General features: G+C 47.3%; 1 protein-coding gene across 3 annotated transcripts; it reads right to left on the reverse strand.

Annotated features, from left to right (window-relative positions):
* Positions 1–357: 357 nt before the first annotated feature.
* PRMT2 (protein arginine methyltransferase 2) lies at positions 358–24,287 on the reverse strand. Of its 3 annotated transcripts, none has more exons than XM_043874640.1 (11): positions 24,080–24,273; positions 22,795–22,891; positions 18,672–18,779; positions 17,831–18,013; positions 13,919–14,080; positions 12,989–13,153; positions 5,621–5,796; positions 3,999–4,128; positions 3,073–3,209; positions 1,591–1,762; positions 358–947 (listed from the first exon to the last, which is right to left on the reverse strand). In XM_043874640.1, the coding sequence occupies exons 2-11, from the start codon at positions 22,831–22,833 to the stop codon at positions 915–917; spliced, it is 1,305 nt and encodes a 434-aa protein (XP_043730575.1). In that variant the 5' UTR covers positions 22,834–22,891; positions 24,080–24,273; the 3' UTR covers positions 358–914. The 3 variants fall into 3 exon arrangements, 2 of the variants coding, with proteins under 2 accessions (XP_043730575.1, XP_043730574.1); XM_043874639.1 differs by lacking the exon at positions 358–947 and adding an exon at positions 977–1,445 and having other exon boundaries at positions 24,080–24,275; XR_006335307.1 differs by lacking the exons at positions 358–947; positions 1,591–1,762; positions 3,073–3,209; positions 3,999–4,128 and adding an exon at positions 12,788–12,903 and having other exon boundaries at positions 5,662–5,796; positions 24,080–24,287.
* Positions 24,288–25,110: the final 823 nt, after the last annotated feature.

Raw genomic sequence — 25,110 nt, forward strand, 5'->3', positions numbered from 1 at the left:
ATAAACATTCAGCCTACAGCAAGTCCACAATGTACAATCCCATTCACACAATGTTGGATCCAGGCTAAAGTCTGGTCACAGAAGCCAGCATCACCCTTAGTGGTGGTTCGGGGTGGGAGGGGCACTGGGGGCCTCCAGCGTGCTGAAGGGTGTTGGCCCGAGGGCTGGTTACACGTGTGCCTACTTTGTGAAACTTCATCCATCTGTATACTCATGACTTGTGCAATTTGGGGTATATAACTTATATTTTAATAAAAAGTTAACTAAAAATCAAAATCACACACACCAAAAAAGGTTATAAAGCAATGCACATAGTATGACCCATGCTTCTGAAAAATAAAGTATGTGCACAGAAACAGGATATACACCGACATTCATTTATTAAAAAATATTTATTGAGCATGTCTTATGTGCTGACCCATAACTTATCTGGAAGACGTTGCTACAAGTGGACTACCCCATGCAGAGCCCCACCACATGCATCGCACCTCCAGCTCTTGCGCCGATCGGGGACCCCACGTCCGTGAGCTGAGCGGTGAGCCGAGGGCGGGAAGGACACACGCACACACGAGGCATGAACATCCACCTTCACAGCACAGGATTGACAAGCATGTCCTCTGAGCTCAGGACGGGCCTGGCTGAGGGACCGTGGGCCACCACCTACCCACAGTGGACACCGGAAACAGAGCCCGGGTTTCAGGACGGGCAGGGCAGTGACAGTGGTGAGTGTGGGCCCTGCGGCGCCGGGCGTACGGGGAGGACCCTGAAGCCCTGAGGCCGTGGGTGAGGGTGTCACCACCCCATCCTAGAGCAAGTCCATGGCTTTCCCAGGACACGCATCCGTCCAGGAGTGACTCCTCAGAGTCACGTATGTCCCCTAAGATGCAATGGACGTCCCCCACAGAGCTGCCCTGTCATCTCCAGATGGGAAAGACTTTCTCCCCAACCTGAGAAAGACAAAGGAAATGAAAACAAACCAATCAGACAGCAAATCATGTCAGTTTCATGAACATGCAGTATTTCCTAATAATTAATATTGGACAAGAGGCCGGCATTCAGGTGCAGGCTTTTCTTTTAATGACAAGCATTTCCACTTTCAGCATAAAGCCAAGCACAAAATGGTTTGCTTGATTATTCTCTCTCCTGCGTGAACCTGAGTGAGGAAGAGGATTCTCAGTGGCCTCCGTGAGCCACGAGCCACAAGGCCCCGCCAGCCATGCTCACTTCAGCCTCAAACTGCAGCCTCAGCCAGGACACGGCTCCACCACACATCCACGGGGGCCATGGCAAGGCGCACGCTGTGAGCAAGGCCGCACTATGGCCCAGCCCTCGTCTCTCTCTGCACCCGGAGTCTCCTGGTCTCTGGTCTCACTGACCAGCCAAGTCTCAGAGGGAGAACTTACCTCCCTCCACCACCGCTTCCTGTGACCAGGAGGGTCCACCTCCTGCCATGAGGATTAGAAAAACACAGACCAGTTCTGGCATGGAGTCTGCTGGGGTGGGAACAGGCACCCACCACTGTGACCCCCACAGACCCGCCACCTTCCGGGACAGCATCAGAGCACAAGACTCTAGAGCTAAATATCTTACTTTCTGCAACGCAGGGTCTTGTGCAGAAGTGATGGACCAGCTCAGGGTGACAGACATGTGTCGCCTCCACACAGGGTTCCTCTGCAACACCACTGCGCCCGTGACCACGTCTCCCATGAGGACGGGGACAGGCTCGTCCATCATGAACAGCACCTGCTTCCAGTGGGTGGTGCTGCAAGACAGGGCGTGGGGTCATCTAAGACTGCCCCCTCTGGGGAGGCCATGGGACCCCCACACCCCCACCCCGGGATCAGACGGCTGCACGGGACCCAGGTGGGGTCACAACCTGGCCGGGGAGGTGGGTGGATGCAGCTGTTGGATGCTGCTCAGATTCCCTGGTACCTGAGGTGGACAGGCCACGAGGGCATGTGGCCAGACACAGGTCCTGGCCCCTCTCTGGGTCAACCCAGCCTCCACGAGCTGGCAGAGCAGTGCCCACCCAAGCCCACCGACCCTGAACTGTGACGCCCACGGTCCTAGTTCATGCTGTTAGAGAGAGATTCACACTCATGAAATCGTGCCCTAAAGAAGTCATTACTTCTCTGAATTTGGCTGAGTGTGAGCAAGACAAGGGCAGCATTTGGGCGAGCAGGGACACCCCAAACTCTGCAAGTTCTATGGTTCGGACACACGAGTACCTGGGGTGGGCCCAGTCACACCAGCACTAAGGTTCTCTGTGGCCTCTTTCCCTTCGTCATATTCTCTCTGATGCAGGCACCCTACCTCAGCCACAGTGGTGGTCTCCTTTCCCCAGTCCATATGTCCCCTCATCCCCACCCCCACACCACCTGTGTGTGGATGATCCCCACCCAACGCTCCAGTCGGAAACGTCAGGCACACCCAGTTCACGGGCCTGGGAGGAGTCCTGGCTGGAGTCCAGTCTGGCCATTCAGCTCCTCCTCCTGCTCAACTTTCACAAAGGATGCCCAGGTCCTCCCCGGCCCAAAGGCCACAGTGGGGTCTGACCCAGGCGGCCGCCACCCTCCCTGAGGTGGTGCAGGTAAGTAGCAGGGTCATGTGGGGGGGAGTGGAGTCCGCACGTGAAGGCAGTGCTCCAGGGGCTGCTGCGTCCAGCCCCATAGACAGACAACACAAGCTTGCATCCCCACATGCAGGAGCAGGCGTGCAGCTCTGAAATGCTACTACATGAAAATCGTATCTCAGGAAACATCCACCTTCTCCGAGAGTCAGAGGAAAAGCCCCTGGAACTCTGAGCTGCAGCCGCAGTGGGGTCACGGAGAGAAGGTGGAAGCTGACCATCCAGGGCATCAGGGGCTCCCCTACTAGTGCAGGGGCCGAGGCGACCCAGACTCACCTCCACACACAGCCCTGCCCAGCACCCAGCACCACCCACATGCCCGGCCTCGGGCTCAGCCAGGTCTGGAGAGATTTGGGTCCATTCTGACATGTCCAGCTCTTTACATTCGTGACTCTGTCAGGCCTCCTCTGTGGCCCACGGTGAGCGGGGGCTGGCACACTCACGGGTGCAGCGGGCCGGTGCTCAGCACCAGCTGTGGCTCGTCCTCCTCCAGGTTCTGAAACTGGACGCTGAACCAGGCTGTGAATCCATGCAGCGTGCCTGCCTTCTGTATGTCAAAGTGCAGCTCGCCTTTCATCGTCTGTGTTCAAGGCAATGGGTGAGAAGTGGGTGCCGGCCCTGGGCGCATGGGACCCATGGGCAGCGGCCACCTCCAGGTGGCCATCCGAGACCCACAACACCACCCCGGGCAGCCACACTGTCTATTTCAGTAGCTACGACACAAATCTGTAACTTGCTAATTTAGCCGAACGTGTCAAAAACCCAGAGAAAGGAAACGTTACAGCTTGCATTCTGAACTCAAATGCTGCAGACAATCAGAAAAGTCTGGGGTAATCTAGGTCTCATTGGCCTGATTTTCTGTCCCCAAATCCAAGCAGGACACTTTCTCAATTCTCTGCACAAACAGGAAATTCCAGATTGAGTTTCTATGATCCCAACACAAATTGAAGCCTCAGGTTCAGTCTGCACGTGGTTTTGTATTGTAAGTTCCATAAGCGGTCCCTCCGCTTTGGGGGGACCCCTTAAAATGGGGTTGTCCAGAATCCACACACGCCCCCTCATGGCCACAGATGGTAAGAGAATTGTAAGAATTTTGTCATCAGTCGGAGCTAAAAAAACTTAGGGAAAAATTTTAATTCAAATCCTATCACGACATAATTTATCTGAATTTGCACATGCTGAGAATATGAAACATAAATCTAAAAATAACTGAAGATGTTAAAGAGGTTAGCTATAAAGAAAATAACCTAAAAATACTAAAAACAAAATCAGAATAGATTACAAAGACTGCGAAAATCAATAGCAACAAATCTAACTCATTTATTTGAATGAATACATGGGGAAGGAAGGAAGGGTCATCTCTCCTCACCTCGAGGTCGGCGACCTGCACAGTTCTCATGTCCAACTGTAATATGGTGCATGGCTCAGAGAGACAGTCGTCTGGTTTCAAAATGTGGTTATACTTGGGCTTCGAAAAAAATTCCTTAATTGCTAAAGATCTGGGGGAAAAAAGTAAATGCTCAGCATCTGAGATGACATAACCCTCATCTCAGGCTGTCACGCTCCCTCCTCTGTGTTAGCAGGAATCCTAACTCACCATCTGCGGCCCCAAGAGCAAAAGACAGGGCCGAGGAGGCCCGAGGAGGCCGGCTCTGGTGGGCAGCAGCCGAGAGTGGGAGCCACAGGCACGTCCTTCTGTGTCCCACTCACATACCCGGAGGACACGGGAGCCACGGGAAATTAAATTTCAGTGAGTGGTGTGAGAGAACACATCTCCTCCAGGGGGCCCACCAACGTCCCTGGGAAATGCACGGCCACAGTCCTCCCACCCCCACATCACGGTGCCCTTTTCCAGATACTGCAGACCCTGCTCAGAGCCTCCTCTGCCCTCCCTGGTCACTTTAATTACCAGACATTAATACCAGGCAACACAAGGAGCCCCCTGCCCTTTCCAGACCTTCCCTCGCTCCCGCCACATCAGTCCTGCACAATCCACAGAGCACCTGTCGGAGACTCCCCGCTCCACCCGCTTCCAGATTTGGGTTGAGAATGCGACGACTCAACACGTGAGGGAAGATTCCATACCTCTACACTGATATATATATATATTTTTTTTTGAGTTTTTAATAAAAAACAGAAAGGCCCAGAGGCCCCCATCTTGCTGCCAAGCCCTACCTGGTCATCTGGCAGATGAGCAGCCATCTCTGATGAGGGGCCCTTACCTGGCCCCAGGACAACTGCGAGGCCTCCCCTTTCTGCCTCCTGGTGGCCTCGGAGGGGAGGCAGCCACATACACACATCATCCTTCTCAAGGAGAAAATGTGAGAAACGGGAGGCCCTTGTGAGGAGACCATTTATGTCAAAACCTGAAGCTCTGCCACAGGCGTGACCGTAACTCAGAAACCAGGACAGCCGCCACACATTCTGGGGCACTGCTTTCTGTGACAAAGGCCAGCAGGGACTCCACTAACACATTTTCTGGCCCTTATTAAACACTCATGGCTCTTCATGGGATCATCTGTCTGTTTTAATGGCCCACATTACCTGATGTTTCCTATCATGTTTGGGGCCTTATAAACAGGTCATTTCAATTCTGTTCTCAGCCTAAAGGCTGGGAAGGCAATAGGCGGCCTTCTCAGTCATGTGGACAAACTGAACTCCCAGCGGTGAGGCTTTTCTGGCCCTGTGGCCTGTGCACCTGCAGGCAGGGAGCCTGACGCTCGCCTGAGGGCACTGAGGTGAGGGTCTGGCTGAGGGTTCGTGCCCTGGAGGCCAGGAGCCCCACACTCACGTGAGGGCACTGAGGTGAGAGTCTGGCCTGGGGTTCGTGCCCTGGAGGCCAGGAGTCCCACGCTCGCCTGAGGGCACTGAGGTGAGAGTCTGGCCCGGGGTTGGGTCCCACAGGCCGGGAGCCCCAGGATCGCCTGAGGGCACTGAGGTGAGGGTCTGGCTGAGGGTCCGTGCCCTGGAGGCCGGGAGCCCCACACTCACTTGAGAGGGCTGAGGTCGAACTCATAGGCGTTGTCCCAGAAGAGCACCTTGCTCCGGTAGTCCCTGTCGGCGCTGCAGGGCACCAGGTGCAGGGCGGCTGTGGTCGGCCAGATGACCCCGTCCTCCTTCAGCCAGGCGTCCCGGGCATACAGGATGGACTCGATCATGAACTCAAACTGTGCGGAGGGAGGCACACAGGAGACAGAGTGGCTGAGCTGGTGTCTGCTCCCCGCCCGCCGCCATGGCACTCATACCCCGGGGACCGTCACGGACAGGACGAGCTGCCAGCTCACCGAGGGTCTCTCTGACACCGTCACAACAGTGGTCACCGGGTTTAAGCCCACTGACCCACACTGCTCCTCGGAACTGGGCACGGCCAACGGTCAGGAAACTTGCCCTCTCGTCCACCCTGCCCACCCAGGAGACAGCTGTCACCACAAGCGTTCTGGGGTCTTAACTCTCAAACAGTATCACTCTGGTCTGAGGTATTCTCAGAACTTTCACCATGCTTTAAGTTGACCGAAGTTCCTTCTCAAAAATGTGGAACAGCAAAGCAGGAGTGCCACGGAGGTCACGTGACCCACACGTCAAAAGCAGCAAGCGCCCCCAAGAGCCCCTCGGGGGTGTTGAGTTTTGAGGATTCTTCATATGTTCAGAGTGCACACTGTACATGTGAGTTGCAAATATTTTCTCCTAATCTTAGCCTTTCATTTTCTTAACATTGTCTTTTACAGAGCAGACTTTTTAATTTTGATGAAGTCCAATTTATCAACTTTTCCTTTAATAGAGTATGCTTTTGGAGTCACACCTAAAAACCCTTTGACTAATCGTGAACATTTGCTATGATTTCTTCCAAAAGTTTTACCATTTTATATTTAAGCAATTAGATATAATCAATTTTGAGTTCATTGTTCAAGATGAGGTATGAGGCTTAAAGTTGAAGCTTTTTTTGGTTTATGGACGGCCAACTCTTCCAATATAATTTGTTGAAAAGACTATCTTTTCTTCATTAAATTGACTTTGTTCCTCTGTTAAGAATCAGTTGACTGCATTCGTAGGAATCTACTATCCATTCTGTTCCACTGACTTACATGTCTATCACTTCACCAGGTTCACAGTCTTGACCACCGGAGCTTTATACTAAAGTCAGGTAGTACAGTTCTTCCAATTTTGTTCTTCTTTTAAAAATTGTGGCATTTTCCTGGTGGTTATGTTGCTAAGACTCTGCGATCCTAATGCAGGGGGCCCAGGTTCAATACCTGGTCAGGGAAATAAAATCCCACATGCCGTGACAAAGATCCCCAACTAAGATCCAGCACAGCCAAATAAATATTTTTTAAAAACTGTATCAGCTATTCTAGCCTGTTTGTGCTAAGTCATGTCTGACTGTGATCTCATGGACTACAGCCTATCAGGCTCATCTGTCCATGAAATTTTCCAGGCAATAATACTGGGGTAGATAGCCATTTTCTTCTCCAGGGCTAGTTTATTTACACTGCACATAAATTTTACAATGAGCTTATCTGTATCTATAAAAAAATCGTGCTTGAATTTTTACTGGAATTGTGTTAAATCTATAGATGAACCTGGAGAGAAGGGGCATCCTTAATAGGCCGTCTCCAGCTCATGAACAATGCATGTCATCAGCACTGTCGTCACAATCACGTGGAGTCAGCATCCAGAACTCGCACATGTTTTGTCTAGTGTCATCATTCTGGAGCCCCTGTAACGAGTCGTGAACAGTGCTAGCGTATAAAAATGTGACTGGCTTTTGTAAGCTGACTTTGTACCCCATGATCGTCTTAAACTTGCTCACTAGTCTAGGAAAGTTTTTGGAGATTCCTTGGCATTTTCTACAAAAACAATCACATTGTCTGAGAACAGGGTTTATTCCTGTGCCTTCATTCTGTTTAGCTCCCATTTCTTCCTTCTCTCTTGCAATGGTTAGATTTCCCAGGACAATGTAGAGTAGGAACAGGGGAGCACCCCTTCCCACTTCATTCCTGCCCTGGGGGAAGTGGCCATTCTGTCCTAACAAGTAAAAAGCCGAACTGAGAAGTCAACAACTCTTCTAAAATTCACTAAGAAAAATTAGGTCACAGAGCAAACGGCCACCCCCAAACTGGAAAAACTGAGAGGCCTATAAGACAGTCCCTGACTTACAATGGTTCAGCTTCATGACAGGGCAATAGGTATTCAGCAAAAACTATGCTTCGAATTTTGATCTTTTCCAAGCTAGTGATACACAGTGCAACACACACATGCCACACAGGCCAAGGCCCCATCAGCCATGCAATCATGAGGGTGAACGGTCCACACACTGACAGCCTCTCCCTTTCAGGACAGTATTCATCGACTGCGTGAGACATTCCACACTCGTTTTCAACAGGTTTTGGTTATGACTTTGCCCAACTGTAGGCAAGTGGGAGTGCTCTGCGCACGTCTCAGACAATGAGGCTCAGCTATGACGTTCGAGAGCTGAGGTATGTTACATGCATTTTGGACTTCGGTATTTTCAACTTATGACAGGTTTGTCAGGACACAGCCTCACTGTAAGTCAAGGAAGAGCTGCACAGGGAATCGCAACTCACCAGAGCAGAAACACCCCTGGAACCAGAGCCAGGGAGGAAGCTGAACTGTGGCTGACAGGCTGCTGGGGCTCCGCGTGGACAAGCTGAGGCCAAGACTCTGGGCAGGCCCCCATCACAGGGTCCCCACAGTAAATACCAGAGAAAAGACCCAGTGCTTCTCACAAGCTCAAAAGAAACCACTGGAAATACGCCAGAGTATTCTGTTCTCCTTAACAGGGTCTGCCCTCAGGAGAGACTACTTAACAGAGCCTAACCAGCTGGGGAAAGAATAATATCCAACTCGAACATCCTCCAGCGATCCTGTCCCACCCAAAAGGGGAGAAAACTTGAGAAGCACCTGTGGGGTTCACAGTCCAGAGGCCCAGGATCACTCTGCACTGAGACCCCAGAGCAACCCCCTCCATATCTCACCATCACATCTCTACAGGCCTGTTTACACAGACCCTTTATCCAGTCATCACACCTGGCTGTCAGGGAAAAAACACAAGACATATGAACAGTACAAGAGCCACAGCAAACCTTAGAACCAGATTCAGACACAGTGAAAGTGTCAGTCGCTCAGCTGTGTTAGACTACTTGCGACCCCATGGACGGCAGCCCCCCAGGCTCCTCTGTCCATGGAATTCTCCAGGCAAGAATACTGGAGTGGGTTGTCATTCCCTTCTCCAGGGGATCTTCCCAACCCAGGTCTCCTGCATTGCAAGCAGATTCTTTACCACTGAGCCACAAAGGAAGACACCAGTAGGCAACTGTAATTATCAGGCTGGGAACTTAACAACTATGATTAATATGCTAAGGGATCTAATGGACAAAGCAGACAGCATGCAAAACAGATGGGCAATGTAAACAGGGAAATGGAAATTCTTAGAAAGAACCAAAAATAAATGCTCAAGAGCAAAACAATGTAACAGAAGAGGAGGATGCCTTTGATGGGCTCATTAGTAAGGGCCCTCAGCTGAGCAACAAGCCTGAGCTTGAGGAAATGAAAACAGAAACTGCCAAAGCTGAAAAGCAAAGGAAAACAGGCTGAAAAAGAGAACACATTGAAGGGCTACAGAACACAAAAGGTACAACAGACACAGAGCAAAAATACCAAGAGAAGAATGAGAGGCGGGAAGAGAAGAAACAGTTGAAAAAAATGACTGAGAAATTCCCCAAGTTAATGTCAACTCCGTTCATGGATCACAGCCTTGTCGTGGTGAAGGGGCTTGCATAACTCAATGAAGCTATCAGCCATGCCATGCAGGGCCACCCAAGATGGATGGTTCATAGTGGAAAGTTCTGACGAAACGTGGTCCACTGGAGGAGGGAACAGAAAACCACTGCAGTATTAGAACCTTACATGGTGTCTTACATGGTTCACACTGTTTGCTGAACCCGGGGTAAGTAAGGCCCGAGCAGGGAGGTTGGAAGAAAACTCGAGGAGCCGTAGGAACTGCAGACATGTGTTTACTCTCTAATGGCAGGTGCGGCGGCAAAAAGGGTTTCTCAGGTGGGGCTTATATATGTTTCCAGAACAAAAGTGGTCCCTGACCAAGCAAGTACAACATGATGTGCATGCACAGTGCTATAAGTGATCTCCACTGTTACAAAACCATGTATTTACAAAATGTGGGACGCAAGACCCTGACCACGCCATCTTGGCTAATTTGCTCTTTCCCTACACATGGTTAGAACCTTATGAAGGACAACTGACTGCCTCAAAATTGGGAAAGGAGTACAACAAGGCTGTATATTGTCACCCTGTTTATTTAACTTATATGCAGAATACATCATGCGAAATGCTGTGCTGGATGACTCACAAGCTGAAATCAAGATTGTTGGGAGAAATATCAACAACCTCAGAGATGCAGATGATACCACTCTAACAGTAGAAAGCAAAGAAGAACTAAAGAGTCTCTTGATGTGGGTGAAAGAGAGTGAAAAACCTGGCTTAAAACTCAATATTCAAAAAACTAAGATCATGGCATCTGGTCTGATCACTTCATGGCAAACAGAAGAGGAAAAAGTGAAAATAGTGACAGATTTAATTTTCTTGGGTTCCAAAATCACTGCGAACAGTGAGTGCAGCCGTGAAATGAAAAGATGCTTGTTCCTTGGAAGATAAGCTGTGAGCAACCTAGACAGCATATTAAAAAGCAGAGACATTACTTCACTAACAAACGTCCAAACAATCAAAGCTATTGTTTTTCCAGTAGTCATGTATGAATGTGAGAGTTGGACTATAAAGAAGGCAGAGTGCCAAAGAACTTATGCTTTTGAACTGTGGTGTTGGAGAAGACTCTTAAGAGTCCCTTGGACTGCAAGGAAATCAAACCTGAATATTCTTTGGAAGGACTGATGCTGAAGCTGAAGCTCCAATACGTTGGCCACCTGATGTGAAGAGCCAACTCACTGGAAAAGACCCTGATGCTGGGAAAGATTGAAGGCAGGAGGAGAAGGGGACAACAGAGGATGAGATGGTTGGATGGCACCACTGACTCAATGGACATGAGTTTGAGCAAACTCCAGGAGATGGTGATGGGAAGCCTGGCGTGCTGCAGTCCACGGGATCACAAAGAGTTGGACAAGGCTGAGCGAATGAACAACAATATCAAACACAAGCCCACAGATCCAGGTGTGAAGAGCACTCCAAGCAGGATAAATGTGTGGTGGGCGGGGAGGGAAGTATGAAGAGGCATGTCATCTTCAAACTATAGAGACTCAGAAGATAAAGTCCTGAGAGAGGCTGGGGGAAAAACACCTACCTACTGAGGAACAAAGATAAAATTTCACCGGAATTCTCAGAAACCTTGAAAGCAAGAAGAGAGTGGAGTGAAATATTTAATATATTTCTTGGTCTTCTGTTGTTTTTTTTTTAAGCCACCCTGTGCTGCATGTAGGATCTTAGTTCCCTGTCCAGGGATTGAACCTGGGCCCCTGCATGGGGAGCACAGGGCCTTAACCACTGGACTGTCAGGGAAGTCCTTGTGATTAAGGATCTTTGATGTTACTACTGCAAAAGGATGAGAACTCGCTGAAGGCTCAGATGATGGTTAGCATTTTTAGGCAATAATGTGTATTTTAATTAATATATGTACACTGTTATTTTAGATATAACGCTTACTGCACACCCTACAGTATAGGGCAAACATAACTTTATATGCACTGGGAAACCAAAGTATTTGTGTGACTTGCTTTATTGCAATACGTGCTTTATCATGGTGGTCTGGATCTGAACCTGCACTATCTCTGAGGTCTGCCTGGAGATCAGAAATGCAGATCTACATAAAGGAAAGGAAAGCACTAAAAGAGAAATAAGTGAAGATAAAGCTAGAACTTTTATTTTTCCCATTCTTAATTAATCTAACAATTTATCAATGTAATCTAACAAATCTAACAATTTGTCCAAAATAATAGCAACACAGTACCTGACCGTGTATGTGTATTTATGCTTATGTGTAACAAAATGAATGAAAATGCTGATACAAGGGACTGGAGGGAGAAGTCAGAATTATTTTGTTTTCATAAAGAACTCACGCTACCCATGAATCATCACAGTGTTAGATGAAAACAGACTTGAATCAGCTGTAATTATATTGGAAACTGTTGTGCTCTGTGACAAGTCATGACTGACTCTTTGCAACCCCCCCATGGACTGCAGGATTTCCCAGGCCACAAGACTGGAGTGGGTTGCCATTTCCTTCTCCAGGGGATCTTCCCGACCCAGGGATTGAACCTGGGTCTCCTGCACAACAAGTGGATTCTTTATCACTGAGCCACCGGGAAGCCCTTGGAAACTACAAGGCAACCAATTAAAAAAGGAAAACGGAACAAGTATAACTGATACGCTAAGAAAGGAGAGAAAATGGAGTCATATAAAATGCTCAATTAAAATATCAAAAGGCAGAACACCTAAATACATACGGAAAATTATATTAAGAGATCTGAAAAGAGAAATAGGCACAATATAATAATTGTAGGGGACTTCAATACCCCATTTTCAACAACAGATAAATCATCCAGACAGAAGTCTTAAGGCTCAATGTCATTTGCTGTCACTTTCCCAAATCTCCGCAATCTGTAAGAAGTGAGGACCAACATTCTTACTGTTCATATAAGTTAGTTCCTTACTATTTAAAACCCCGGTGGTGTTCCCCTCCCCTTCATCCGTATGTCACTTCTCTGAGTTTTTACAGAGACTAAACTTCAGACCACATTTCACTGTAACATCTTAGGTCCCAGAAAGGGGGTGGGCCGAGGAGGGTCCGAGGAGACATGGGCCTGCAGGCCCAGCTCCCACTCACCTCTCACTTGCCCTTGAGCACAGAGAGCTAGGCAAAACAGAAACCACTGTGTGGGGTGGGTGGGCAAGACCAGCACACTCCCCACTCCAACCCAGGTGAGACTGGGGAGGGAACTCGGGAGAGCCTGGGCTTCAGACCGGTCACCAAAATGCAGACTGGGGGGCTACAGAGACAGGGCAGACCAGCTGGGGGAGGGACAGGCTCTGCTAGCGCTGAAAACACAGCCTAACATCACACACTGGGTATTCGCAGGTTCTCACAGAGAACAGAAATTTATGTAAATCACTCACCAGAAAGATACATGCACTCTGACTTAGATTTCCCATAAAGGCATTTTTTTTTTTTAATCTGTTAAAAATTCAAGATATTGAGCCAAGGTTCACACAAGAAATCACTGACATGTCACCTTAGGAAAAAGTCAAAATTAATCATGATGTACGAATATCCCAGAGCCCAAACCAGCCACCCCAGCAGTCCCCACGGCCCCTTACCAACAGGCAGGTGCCCATCCACTCAGACACCAGCACGTCCACCTTCTCCGGCAGCACCACGTCTTCCACCTTCTGCTGAAACACGGTGATGATATCAGCAAAGCCGTTCTGCACGACCAGCTGCCCTGTGTGCTGGGCCATCTCACTGGCCTCCACCGCAAACACCTACACAGGACAGAAACACCATCCATGTGTGCCTCAGCCCCACACCACGGCCAGCCGTCCACTCTCCCCGAGCCCAAGTCACCAGCAGAGTCAGAACCAGCATCAGAGAAAGGAAAGGCAGCGTGCTGGGCAGCGGCCAGTGGATGGCCACCCCATCCCCTGATGGAGCCTCGGGAGGGCCTGCCTCTCACCCTGACTCCACCTTCTGCCAAAATGCAGGCACGGGGCTGCATGCAGGTGGACAGAGCCCCTGCACCCATGTGGGCTGCCCACCCCAGCTAGTTACCAATCAGGGATCTAAGAAGTCCTGAATGTTACGTCTGGGTTCTGGCAGGATTGGAACTCAGTCACTGCGCTACAGCTCCACTTGTGAGCCTCATCCACCTGCCTCGGGGCCACTGAGAGGGGCACCTCTGCTCGGCTCAGACGGGCTTTAAATGGCAGAGGACCGGAGCCCAGCGGGAGTCCCAGAGAGTGATCCACCCTGACCCTGGCAGGGTCACAGGGAGGACACCGTGACACCAGGATAGCAGTCTACACAAGCTGCCCAGCCCTGACATGTTTCTAACATAACTGAAGTAAACGTTTCACAAAAACCTCCCACCAGTTTCAGCTCACTGTCCTGTCCTATTCCACTCTGTGCTGTTTGCGACTCATCAAACCCATGCCATGGCCTCTGGCGGGCTCAGCCTTCAGAAACACACTGCCCTTTTCACTAAGCAGTGGAGGTTTCACCAAGACCCCACTCAGAAGCTTCCTACTCACGGCTCTGGGCTTAGCATAATGTGCACAGAAGAGGCTGATGATTCCAGTCCCACAGCCGACGTCCAGAATCACTTTGTCTTTCAGGGATTCTTTATTCTGCAGGATAACGCTATGGTACTTAGTTGTTCGTGGCTGGTCTGCCAACATCTCCAAGTGAAGTTTCTAGACGAAATACATGTGAAGGAAGGATCACTGCCTGTCATTAGAGCTAGGCTACACTCTGGCTTTGGACAATCAGAGCCTGACCTGACCCCATAAAACCCCACCACCCCATGCCTAAAAATATGAGCAAAAATCAGAAGACCAGAAAAATGCCAATAGATACAGATAAGAGTAGACAGTGAAGGAATGAGGCAGAAGCTTCTGGAACCCTTCCCATTCAGCGGGGTGCACCTCTCCAAGAGTCAGGTGAGCAAAGAAGCAGTTTGGACCTGGAGGTGGCGTGGACACGGGAGAAGCGGCCACATTCCTGACCTGACACAACATGGCCAAGATCCTCCAAGAGAGAATGGACGAGACTGGGAGAGGCTGCGGGACGTGATGGCACCCCCCGGGAATCGAATGCATCCCCAAGGAGGCAGAGCAGGGCTCCTCCACGCAGTTCAGGAAACCACAGGGGGGCACCCCCAGCACTGCCCCCACACACCCCCCAAGGAGACCCAGCCTGAGCAGCACTTGGGGGGGCAGTGGCGACAGGGGCCTGGCAACCCAGACCAGGTCAGTGCCAACAGGAGCCTGTGTGGGCCTCGCGAGCCCATGGCCCCTCAGAGACAGACAGAGGGAGACCACCAAAGTGGATTAAGTTGAGACCCAGATGTCCTGCCTGCGGGTCAGAACCAGGATATGGAACTCAGAGAAGAGGTGTGGTTGCATTCACCTCAGATACAATACACCTCAGAGCAAAGAGCATCAGGTCATGACGTGAACAGCAGACGACTGAGGATGGGGGTGGTGGGGAGCCTCTAGGTCGTAGCCACACAAGAATCACTGCAGCAAGAGAATATAACAATTCTAAAGGCTCCTGTGCCTCCACAACAGAGCTTCAAAACGCACAAAGCAGAAGCCAGGAGAAATGCAACAAGAAACACAAATTCACCATTACAGTCAAGAGTTTTCCAAACCCTTCTCTCAGTAACTGACAGAAGTAGAAAATCGTTAAGAGACACAGATGTGAACAACAGTATCAGCTAACTTAATCCAACAGATAGGAACAGCACACTTCACCCAACTACTTACAATAATACACAAAAACACCTACAGATTCACTTAGAAAGGTACACAACCATGTATGATCAAAATCTTAAAACTTAAAGAGACATAACACAAGGGTTAAGAAATGAGGAGAGTCGGCGTATCATCACAAAGATGTCACTCCTCCCTAAATTCACACACACTTTTCATAAAACACATTAAAATGCCAACCAACAGGGTAGGGGCAACCAACAGGGTACTGTTTTATTACAAAACAGTAATAAAATTAGTTTCAAAAAATAAACAGATCAGGCCATGAAAATGCTAAAAATGTAAATCAAAACCGAGATACGTGTTTTTTGCCTTTAAGATGGGAAATCTTGTTTCAGCTGGCAGCTTTTTCTGCGAAGACCTGCAGGAAACGCACCCTCTGCACCGCTGGGAGGCGCACACTCAGCCGACCTTCCCAGCAGGTGGCTTGGCTTGATCCACCCCAGAGAAACTCATACACACATCCCTCAAACCCACCCAGTGGGAATCTAGCAAAGGGGAGCCGGATTCATGTAGGAGGACATCCACTACAGCATTGCTTGGCATGATGAAAAGCAAACATGATCCTTTTAAAATCAACACATTGGAGCTACTGAAAAGAACAAACTTTCAAAACAGTACAGCTAGGTGAGAAAGGTGATAAGTGTATCAGGACTACTCCTTTCTATAAATTTAAAAGAATAAAACAGACACAGCTTAGACTTGAAAGAAGTATCTACGCTGCTGTTGAAAGAAATCTCACTGAGGAGACAGACCTCAGCTTCTCATTAACTCTTTCTTACTAGATGGAAACCTCTAAGCATGTACACAGTGGCAGATTTTCTTTTCTTAGGCTCCAAAATCAGTGTGGATGGTGACAGCAACCATGAAATGAGAAGATGCTTCCTTCTCATAAGGAAAGCTATGACAAACATAGATAGCATATTAAGATGCAAAGACATCACTTTGCTAACAAAGGTTCATATAGTTATGTATGGATGTGAGAGTTGGACCATAAAAAAGGCTGAGCACCAAAGAATTGATGCTATTGGACTATGGTGCTGGAGAAGACTCCTGAGAGTCCCTTGGACAGCAAGGAGATTAAACCAGTCAATCTTGAAGGAAAGCAATCCTGAATATTCATTGGAAGGACTGATGCTGAAGCTCCAGTACTATGGCCACCTGATGCCAAGAGCCAACTCATTAGAAAAGATCCTGATGCTGGGAAAGACTGAGGGCAGGAAGAGAGGGGGACAACAGAGGATGAGATGGTTGAATAGTATGAATTTAGACATGAATTTGAGCAATAGGACGTGAACTTGGGCAAACTCCAGAACCTAGTGAGGGACAGGGAGGCCTGGAATGCTGCAGTCCACGGGGGTCACAAAGTGTTGAACATGACCAAGAGACTGGACAAGCATGTACACGCATCAGCAGTTTTTATTCACTTTAACATTTTTAATGATCCAATACAATGGGGGCTTCCCAGGTGGCTCAGTGGTAAAGAATCTGTCTGCCAATGCAGGAGACGCAAGAGATGAGGGTAAGATCCCTGGGTCATGAAGATCCCCTGGAGCGGGAAATGGCAACCCACTCCAGTATTCTTGCCTGTGAAATCCCATGGACAGAGCAGCCTGATGGGCTACAGCCCGTGGGATCACAGAGAATTGGACACCACCGAGCACACACACATGCACAATACATATCTACAAAAGGTACGCTGAAAAGCACCTGGAAATTTTACCTGACATAGTAACAGTGCAAACACTCTCGCACCCACACCCACTCTGAGCCCTGCCAGCACCCCAGGCTTCCCACCTGGCCTCGCCAAACACGGACCCTCTTTACCAGTACTGCTACTGCCGCTGAGTCACTTCAGTCATGTCTGACTCTGTGCGACCCCATCCCTGGGATTCTCCAGGCAAGAACACTGGAGTGGGTTGCCATTTCCTTCTCCAACGCTTGTAACCATCATCCAAATTCTAAGAGGAATCCGGTCCCTGATCTCCAGATCCACCACTTCTATACACATTCACAAACAACACTTTTTAACGTACTTTATAACTTTACAGAATTGAATCTACCGTATTTGCAACGTTCATCATTCAAGTATCTATTTTATTTAGTCTAAAGTATAAACAGGGCTGTCTGGACCACAGGACTTTGGGTCTTTATTTACACTGGAAAAAACCAAACTAATAAGCTAGTTATTTATAGGTAATACTATTGATCTATATTGTTTTACATTTTATCTTTACAGTAAAATTTGCTACTTTTAAACACTGAGAAAAGTTTATAATTCCATTGCTCAGACAGTATCTCTAAACCAGGAGTTGGTACATTACAGCCAATCCAGTCCATCATCTGCTTTGGTATGGCCTGCAAGCTAGGATTGGCTTTTACATTTTTAAATGGTTTTTAAAAATCCAAAAACAAGACACATGAAATCATATGGAAGGCAAATTTCAGTGTCTATAGATAACATTTTATTGGAACGCAGACCTGATCACTGAAATTTTTAAGGCTGCTTCAGCACTTGGATGGCAGAGCTGAGCAGCTGAGCTGAAGAAAACATCTGCAGGCCCCACTCTGAACAGTTGAGCTGAAGCCCAGAAATTATTTTTAAAGTTAGAACCTAAAACCAGAGAGCGGCAAGCGGCCCCGCCTGGCTGGGCGGGCAGGAGGCAGTACCAGGGTTCCATAGCTGCCGAAGTACTCCTCATCCTGCCAGGAATCCTCGGGGTCCCAGTCCTCCAGCTGCTTCCCCAGGTGGTTCGCCGGGATGTACCCACAGCAGCCCGCACGCTCGCCCCACCACCAGTCCGCAGTGGTCTGTCTCAGGATGAGGATCTTTTCTCCTCTCAAAAAGCTGAGCTAGAGAAACATATATAGAAATGAAAACTAAAGAAAAACCTGCAGTTGGTATTTCAGTTGTGGCTCAGTGATCAACCCCCATTACCGGTCCCAAATCACAGCAAGTGCAATAAGGAGTCAATGGGAAGGACACCAACTGACAGTTTATGAAAATCACACTAGGATTTCGAGATTTCTGTGGAAATCTACAAGAAACAGAAGCAGACCTTAACAAGAAAGATCAAACATTTTCCAACAGCTTGAATTTCTTAGAACAGAATTTCTAATAGCCCGGTCACTGTAACTAAGTTAAGTGGTAGCTGATTCAGTTGCTAGAGGCTTATGCTAAGAAATTACTATTACAAAGTAAAGAAAGCGGCATTCAAGTAGATGTTTTTATTTTACACCCAATTTTCCTTAACTAAATAGGTTACAAGGAAGGGTTTCAAAGCAGAAAGTGAAGCAGGTACCTCCTCTCCCACCCCATCCCTCACCCGAGGATCCCACACATCAGGCTCGGGACCTGAATATGTTAGGCTGGAAGGGTCACTGGCGGGTCTTCTGTTGCTGTGAAGTATCTGAATACTTCTTTATCTAGATCTGCTGACTTCTGCAAATTTTATATCTGATCCTGCCACTGAATAAGCTGAACCCACAAAGAATAAACCCACATGGCTACCTGCGTCTCGTCGGTGGCAGAATAGTCTGCGATGGCCACGAACTCCTCCGGGTGCACCGCCCCCTGGAGGCACTCCTCCTCAGCCTGTGTGGTAGGGTCCTCCTCCTCCTGCTCGGAGCAAGCGAGAAAGGCAGGTGATGGGGGCAGCCGTCCCTCTCCCTTCCTCTCCCTGCCTCTCTCTCCGTCTGTCACTCTTCCATCTCTCTGCACGATTCTTTCCCGCTCACTCTCCTCCCAGTCAGCACCTCTCACTGCCGCTGGCTCCCCACCACCCCCTACCCTCAGCTGCCTGCTGTCCATGTAGAGCATGCAGCAGCAGGAGGGCCCCACACCTCTCCTGCTCATGTCACATCTGTGGCCGCATACATGCATACACACTCAGTTTAGTTTTTCTATTGACATCGCTTTCTGTCAAAGATTTCACAGCCACTTTTTAATTTTTTTCTTTTTTCACTCACATAATACCTTGTGGGGAAACTCCCCACCTGCAGAACTCCAACTGATAATGTTCAGTGGCTACTTAACATTGCACAGCAGGATTTTGCCTGAGTCTTCAGTCGTCCTTGACTGATGGACTTTCTTTATGTCCCCAAACATCTGCGCACATTTTATCCTGACCCGATGACATTTTATCTTTATGGGATAGACTGACACGGCTGAAACACAGGCACAGTTTTCATCAAACATTTGTCAGATTCTTTCCATAAAGGGTGAGGCACTTCACCAGTAGTGCATGGAGTGACCGACGTGAGTTTTTGCAGAGTGGTATGTGTAAAGACTCCAGAAAGGGTAAATATGTGGGGAAACACTATTACTTACACTTGATAAAGAAGACTTCTGATAGTACAGAGAAAACAGTAATAATTTATTGTGGGGTTTATAACATATATAGAAGTAAAATATGTTGCAACACAGCACAAAAATAGGGGCTGGTAAATGGAACTAATTTGGAGGATTCTTACATTGTGAAGAGGTCAAAAAAAAAAAAAAAGACTGGGATAGGTTAAGGATACACAACATAATTTCTTGGGTAACCACTAGAATAAAATAAAAAGGTACTGCTAAAAAGTCAATCGAGGAGATAACATGGAATTATAGAAAATATGTTATTAATCTAAAACGCAAGAATGGAGAAAGGTAGAAAGGAAGAACTGTGACAAAAAGGAAACAAACAGCAAGATATAAGACTCATTATGCTAAATGTTAACGGACTGAACACTAATTAAATGGCAAAAATTACCTAACAGGAAAATAATAGACACAACTACAGGCTCTTTACAAGAGGAATACTTTAAATATACAGAGTTAGACTAGTTGAAAATATAGATATATATGTGTCTGTGTGCCATGCAAACACTAACCATAAGAAAGCTGGTACAGCTATATTAATATAAGACAAAGTAGATGCTAGGCAAGAAGTATTAATAGGTAAAAAGAAAGACTTCATAAAAATAAGAGGGTCAACTAATCAAGTAAACAAATACTAATCTAAGCATATGTACCAAGTAACAGAGATTCAAAATATATGAAGCAAAAACTGATAGATCCAAATGAAGTAACAAAAAAAAAAAACAAATCCACAATCACAGCAGAGATTCTTAAAACTCATCTCTCTCAGTACTTGACAGAACAAATGGACAAAACATCAGACAGAACCCAGAGATCTGAGCAATATTAATGACCCATATGACGGTGATGACACCCTGATAGCTCAGCTGGTAAAGAATACGCCTGCAACGCAGAAGACCCCTGTTCGATTCCTGGGTGGAGAAGATCTGCTGGAGAAGGGATAGGTTAACCACTCCAGTATTCTTGGGCTTCCCTTGTGGCTCAGCTAGTAAAGAATCTGCCTGCAATGCAGGAGACCTGGGTTTGATCCCTAGAAGGGAAAGGTTACCCATTCCAGCATTTTGGTCTGAAGAAGTCCATGGTGTCGCAAAGAGTTGGATACAAGTGAGAAACTTAGGGAAAAAAAAAAAAAAGACCCATCTGACAGTGACAACACTGAACACTACACCCCACAACTGCAGAATAACTTAGTCTCTGAAAGTGTACATGCAACATCTAAGGCCACACAGGGTCTTACAATGAGACCATAAAGCAGGCATGAGTAAATTTCCAAAGACTGAAATGTTGCATTTTTCAGACCAAACATAAGTAAAACCAAAAGTAATAACAAAACTATAAAATTTCCCAAATGTCTGGAAATTAAGCAACATACTCTGGATAGCCCAGAAATTTTCAAATTTCCACCACTTTGGTAAGTTCTAAAAAGCTCACTCAAACAATATCATATATTGCTCAAAGATGCCTACATAAGGTATAAAAGTATTAAAAATGGTCCAGAAACACAAAGATCAATTCATAATTTATAGTTGTGTTTGCCCTTGAGATAGAAGAAGAAGAATGGGACTGGAGAACAGACTTTATTCAAGGTTTTTTCATTCATTCATATATATATATATATATACACACACACATACTTATATTCTGAAGTAAATATGACAAAATGTTAGCAAGTTTCCATTTCTCTGTAATATGTAATTTTTTGCAGTATTATTCTATAAATACTGTCACCCTGCTTCTTTAACTTATATGCAGAGTATAGCATGAGAAACGCTGGGCTGGAGGAAGCACAAGCTGGAATCAAGACTGCCGGGAGAAGTATCAATAACCTCAGATATGTAGATGATACCAACCCTTATGGCAGAAAGCAAAGAAGAACTAAAGAGCCTCTTTATGAAAGTGAAAGAGGAGAGTGAAAAAGTTGGCTTAAAGCTCAACATTCAGAAAACTAAGATCATGGCATCTGGTCCCATCACTTCATGGCAAACAGATGGGGAAACAGTGGAAACAGCGGCTGACTTTTTTGGGGCTCCAAAATCACTGCAGATGGTGACTACAGCCATGAAATAAAAAGATGCTTACTCCTTAGAAGAAAAGTTATGACCAACCTAGACAACATATTAATAAGTAGAGACATTACTTTGCCAAAAAAGGTCTAGTCAAGGCTATGGTTTTTCCAGTAGTCATGTATGGATGTGAGAGTTGGACTATAAAGAAAGCTGAGCGCAGAAGAATTGATGCTTTTGAACTGTGGTGTTGGAGAAGACTCTTGAGAGTCCCTTGGACTGCAAGGAGATCCAACCAGTCCATCCTAAAGGAAATCAGTCCTGAATATTCATTGGAAGGACTGATGTTGAAGCTGAAACTTCAATACTTTGGCCACCTGATGTGAAGAACTGACTCATTTCAAAAGACCGTGATGCTGGGAAAGATCGAAGGCCGGAGGAGAAGGGGACGACAGAGGCTGAGATGGTTGGATGGCATCACCGACTCAATGGACTTGAGTTTGAGTAAACTCTGGGAGTTGGTGATAGGGAGGCCTGGCGTGCTGCAGTCCATGGGGTCGCAAAGAGTCAGACACAATTGGGCGACTGAACTGAACTGATTCTATAAATGTTCCAGTACTTTTTAATTTCTCAAAAGAAAATTAAGACATCCACAAAATTAAAACATTTTATGATAATTTTAAGAAACAGATAAGTGAAATGATCCAACTACAAATAAAATTTCTATATATAAAAACCACACGAATTTAGAACAATAATTAGAATGAAAAGAGAAAAAAAGAAATGTAAAAATTGATATCAAAGACATGAAAATGTTTTTTAAAAACATTATTTATTAGATTATTGATTTTTAATTTTACATAATCAACATTCCTTGAAATTTAAGGTGACTTTTTTTTTTTTCTGTTAACTTGAATGATATGTGTTACAAGCAGAAAAGAAACATAAATATATAAATCTTTTCTAATATCCAACCTGTGTCTAACATATTCTGTCTGGGATGTTTTTAACAACTAAAAAAAACCTGTGCTTGCTTCACCAGCTCAAGTGCCAAAAATGGAACCCTAGGTTCCTGGGAGGTGTTTACAATGCCCAATTCAGAATGTCCTATGTGACCTCACAGTGCATTTCCTCTGTTTATGTAGCCCCTGGTGGTGGCCACCCTCCAAGGTCCAAGGAAATCATTATCACTCCGTGACTGAGTGAGCTCCACTCTCTGTAATGGTTCCAGTCTTTAAATACAAGTTCTCGAATAGCAGCACCGAAATTACCTGCAACTCACTTCTGGGGCAGTCACCTGGTGTTGCCATGGTTCCTTTGGGATCTGTACATAACTGCTGCTTTAATGTTTCATTTTTCCCTTCATTTCTATTTTTTAAGAAAGAGAGAATGAGAAAATGCTTGTTATGTTGCATCATAATGTTCACTTATCTTTTAAGGTCCATGAAAAAGGTCTTCTACCAAATGGAAGTAAACGTAAAAAATGTGAAGAATGAACAGAAATGAAATTTATAAACACAGCTCTTACTAAATCAACTGAAAACATTTAAAATTTATGAACTCCAAATAGTGTATACTTTCATCAGTAGCGTGCAAAGTGTTAAATGTTTATTGGCCAAAGCCTGTTTCTGTTAGATCACTGGACAAATTTAAAACAATAAATTGATGTCAACCCTTAACTTGGAACCCTGACAACTGTGACTCCAATTAAAATTTCGTATCTGGGGCTTTAAAGTGTTTCCACTAACAGGAACCAAGGTCTGCACCTCCCAGAGACTTTTCAGTTTCAATCTTATTTTTCCAGTGACAGTGTAACTCACATTGTGCTCTGTGATGGATGTGTGTTTTTTCAATTACACAGCAATTCTTCGTTTAAAATGAGTGCTTCACATTATCAATAAATACCTAGTGCTTGTTTTTGTGACGTTTACAATTACAAATACTAATACACATACATTGCATTTCCACTGGAAACTGCACTGAGGCCAGGATGGGTCGGGGCCGGAAGATGAGGCGGGGCCGGACTGATGGCCGGGGTCAGGTTGGGCGGGGCGGAATAGGGCGGTGCTCGGCTCAAGGGGCGGGGCAGGGTTGGGAGAGGGCCCTGAAGGGCAGGTGGCCCGTGGGCTGGAGACAGAACTAGATGAAGGGAGGATGAAGGGAGGGGCGGGGCGTGATGCGAGAGAGGAACGGGTAGTGGGGGAAGAGAATGGGACCTGTCCTCGGAAACGGTGGTTCCGGACGCCAAAGACAGACGGGGAAGTGGGCGTGGCTGTGGGAGGGGCGGCACTGTAGGCGTGGTTGGGGAGATAGTGGGGCAGTGAGGCAAAGGGTGCAGTGTCGTGGGCGTGGCACGAATGGGGGCGTGGATTGGTGGGCGGGGCGCCGAGCCCGCGGTCGGGGGCTAGCAGAAGCAGGAAGGCGCCGGGAGCCCGGGAAAGAGAATGGCGGCCTGGTTCGCCGGCTGACGCACACCTCGGGAGAGGACCCCCACTCCTTTGGCATGCCCAGCTTTATGCGCGGTCCAGCCGCCCGAGCTGCCCACGGGAAACCTACCTCAGTCGCGTTTCTCCGCTGAGGTCGGCGTCCACACCTCCGGAACGGAGTGGAAGCCGGCATCCACCAAGAACCCAAGCCACCGCCCTCTCTCCGCGCAGGCGCTCTGTGAACAGACTGCCCGCCCCAACCCCGCCGTAGAAGGCGCCACCCTGGAACCGGCTCCGCGAGCATGCGCCACCGTCCACGCCCACCCCCTTGTCTGGAGAGTGAGCCAACGCCCTGAACTGCGCAGGCGCGGTGCGCTCGGGCGCATCCCGGTGAAGACTCAGTCCTGGGTGGAGCTCCCTGCGCAAACTCATTTTGAGGTCCCGCCTTCGGTTGTCGCGCGAGCTCCAGCTCTGCGCTCGGATGCCGGCTCGTGTTCGAGCTCTCGTCCCATGGGGCGGGGGGGTCGGACGGCGTAGAGTGGGCGACGTCCTGGTCCGGGGTCAGAAACCGGCTGGGAGTGACAGAAATGGCTGGTTTCCGCCGGAGCAGGACCGGGAAAGCTTTCCTTTCCTTTTCTTGTAATAATTCAGTAACCTTTCCAACCACACGGTGAAGTGTAAATCCTGTGTCATTCTTTCCAGGGTAGGGGGCGGCTGAAGCTGGAAAGGTAGAAGGAAGTGGTCAAAATCCTAGAGAAAGTAGGGCGGCAGGGGCCGGGGTCGGGTAGACGGTGTGAGTGGGTGTAGCTGTCAGATTAACAAGATGACGTTTCGGCGGCTGTATGCTGGTGATCATTGCACAGAAATGTGAACTGTTTAATACCACTGACTGTAGATTTATAAATGGTTAAGGTAATAAATTTGTGTGTTTTATAACTGAAAAACAGCAGGAACACAAATTAGCAGTATAAGGAATGAAAAAGGAAGTACAGATGCTATAGATTTTTTTAAGATAATAAACTGATATTATGAAACTTTGTCTAAAAAATTTAATAAATTAGATTCCTTGAACAGTTTGCCAAAACTGAACAGGAATGGTTAGATAAGCTGCATGGTTCCAGATCTTCTTAAAGAAATGATTTCATAATTTAAAATCTTGCA

This window comes from Cervus elaphus, chromosome 19, assembly GCF_910594005.1.
Source record: "Cervus elaphus chromosome 19, mCerEla1.1, whole genome shotgun sequence".
Taxonomy (NCBI): Eukaryota; Metazoa; Chordata; class Mammalia; order Artiodactyla; family Cervidae; genus Cervus; species Cervus elaphus.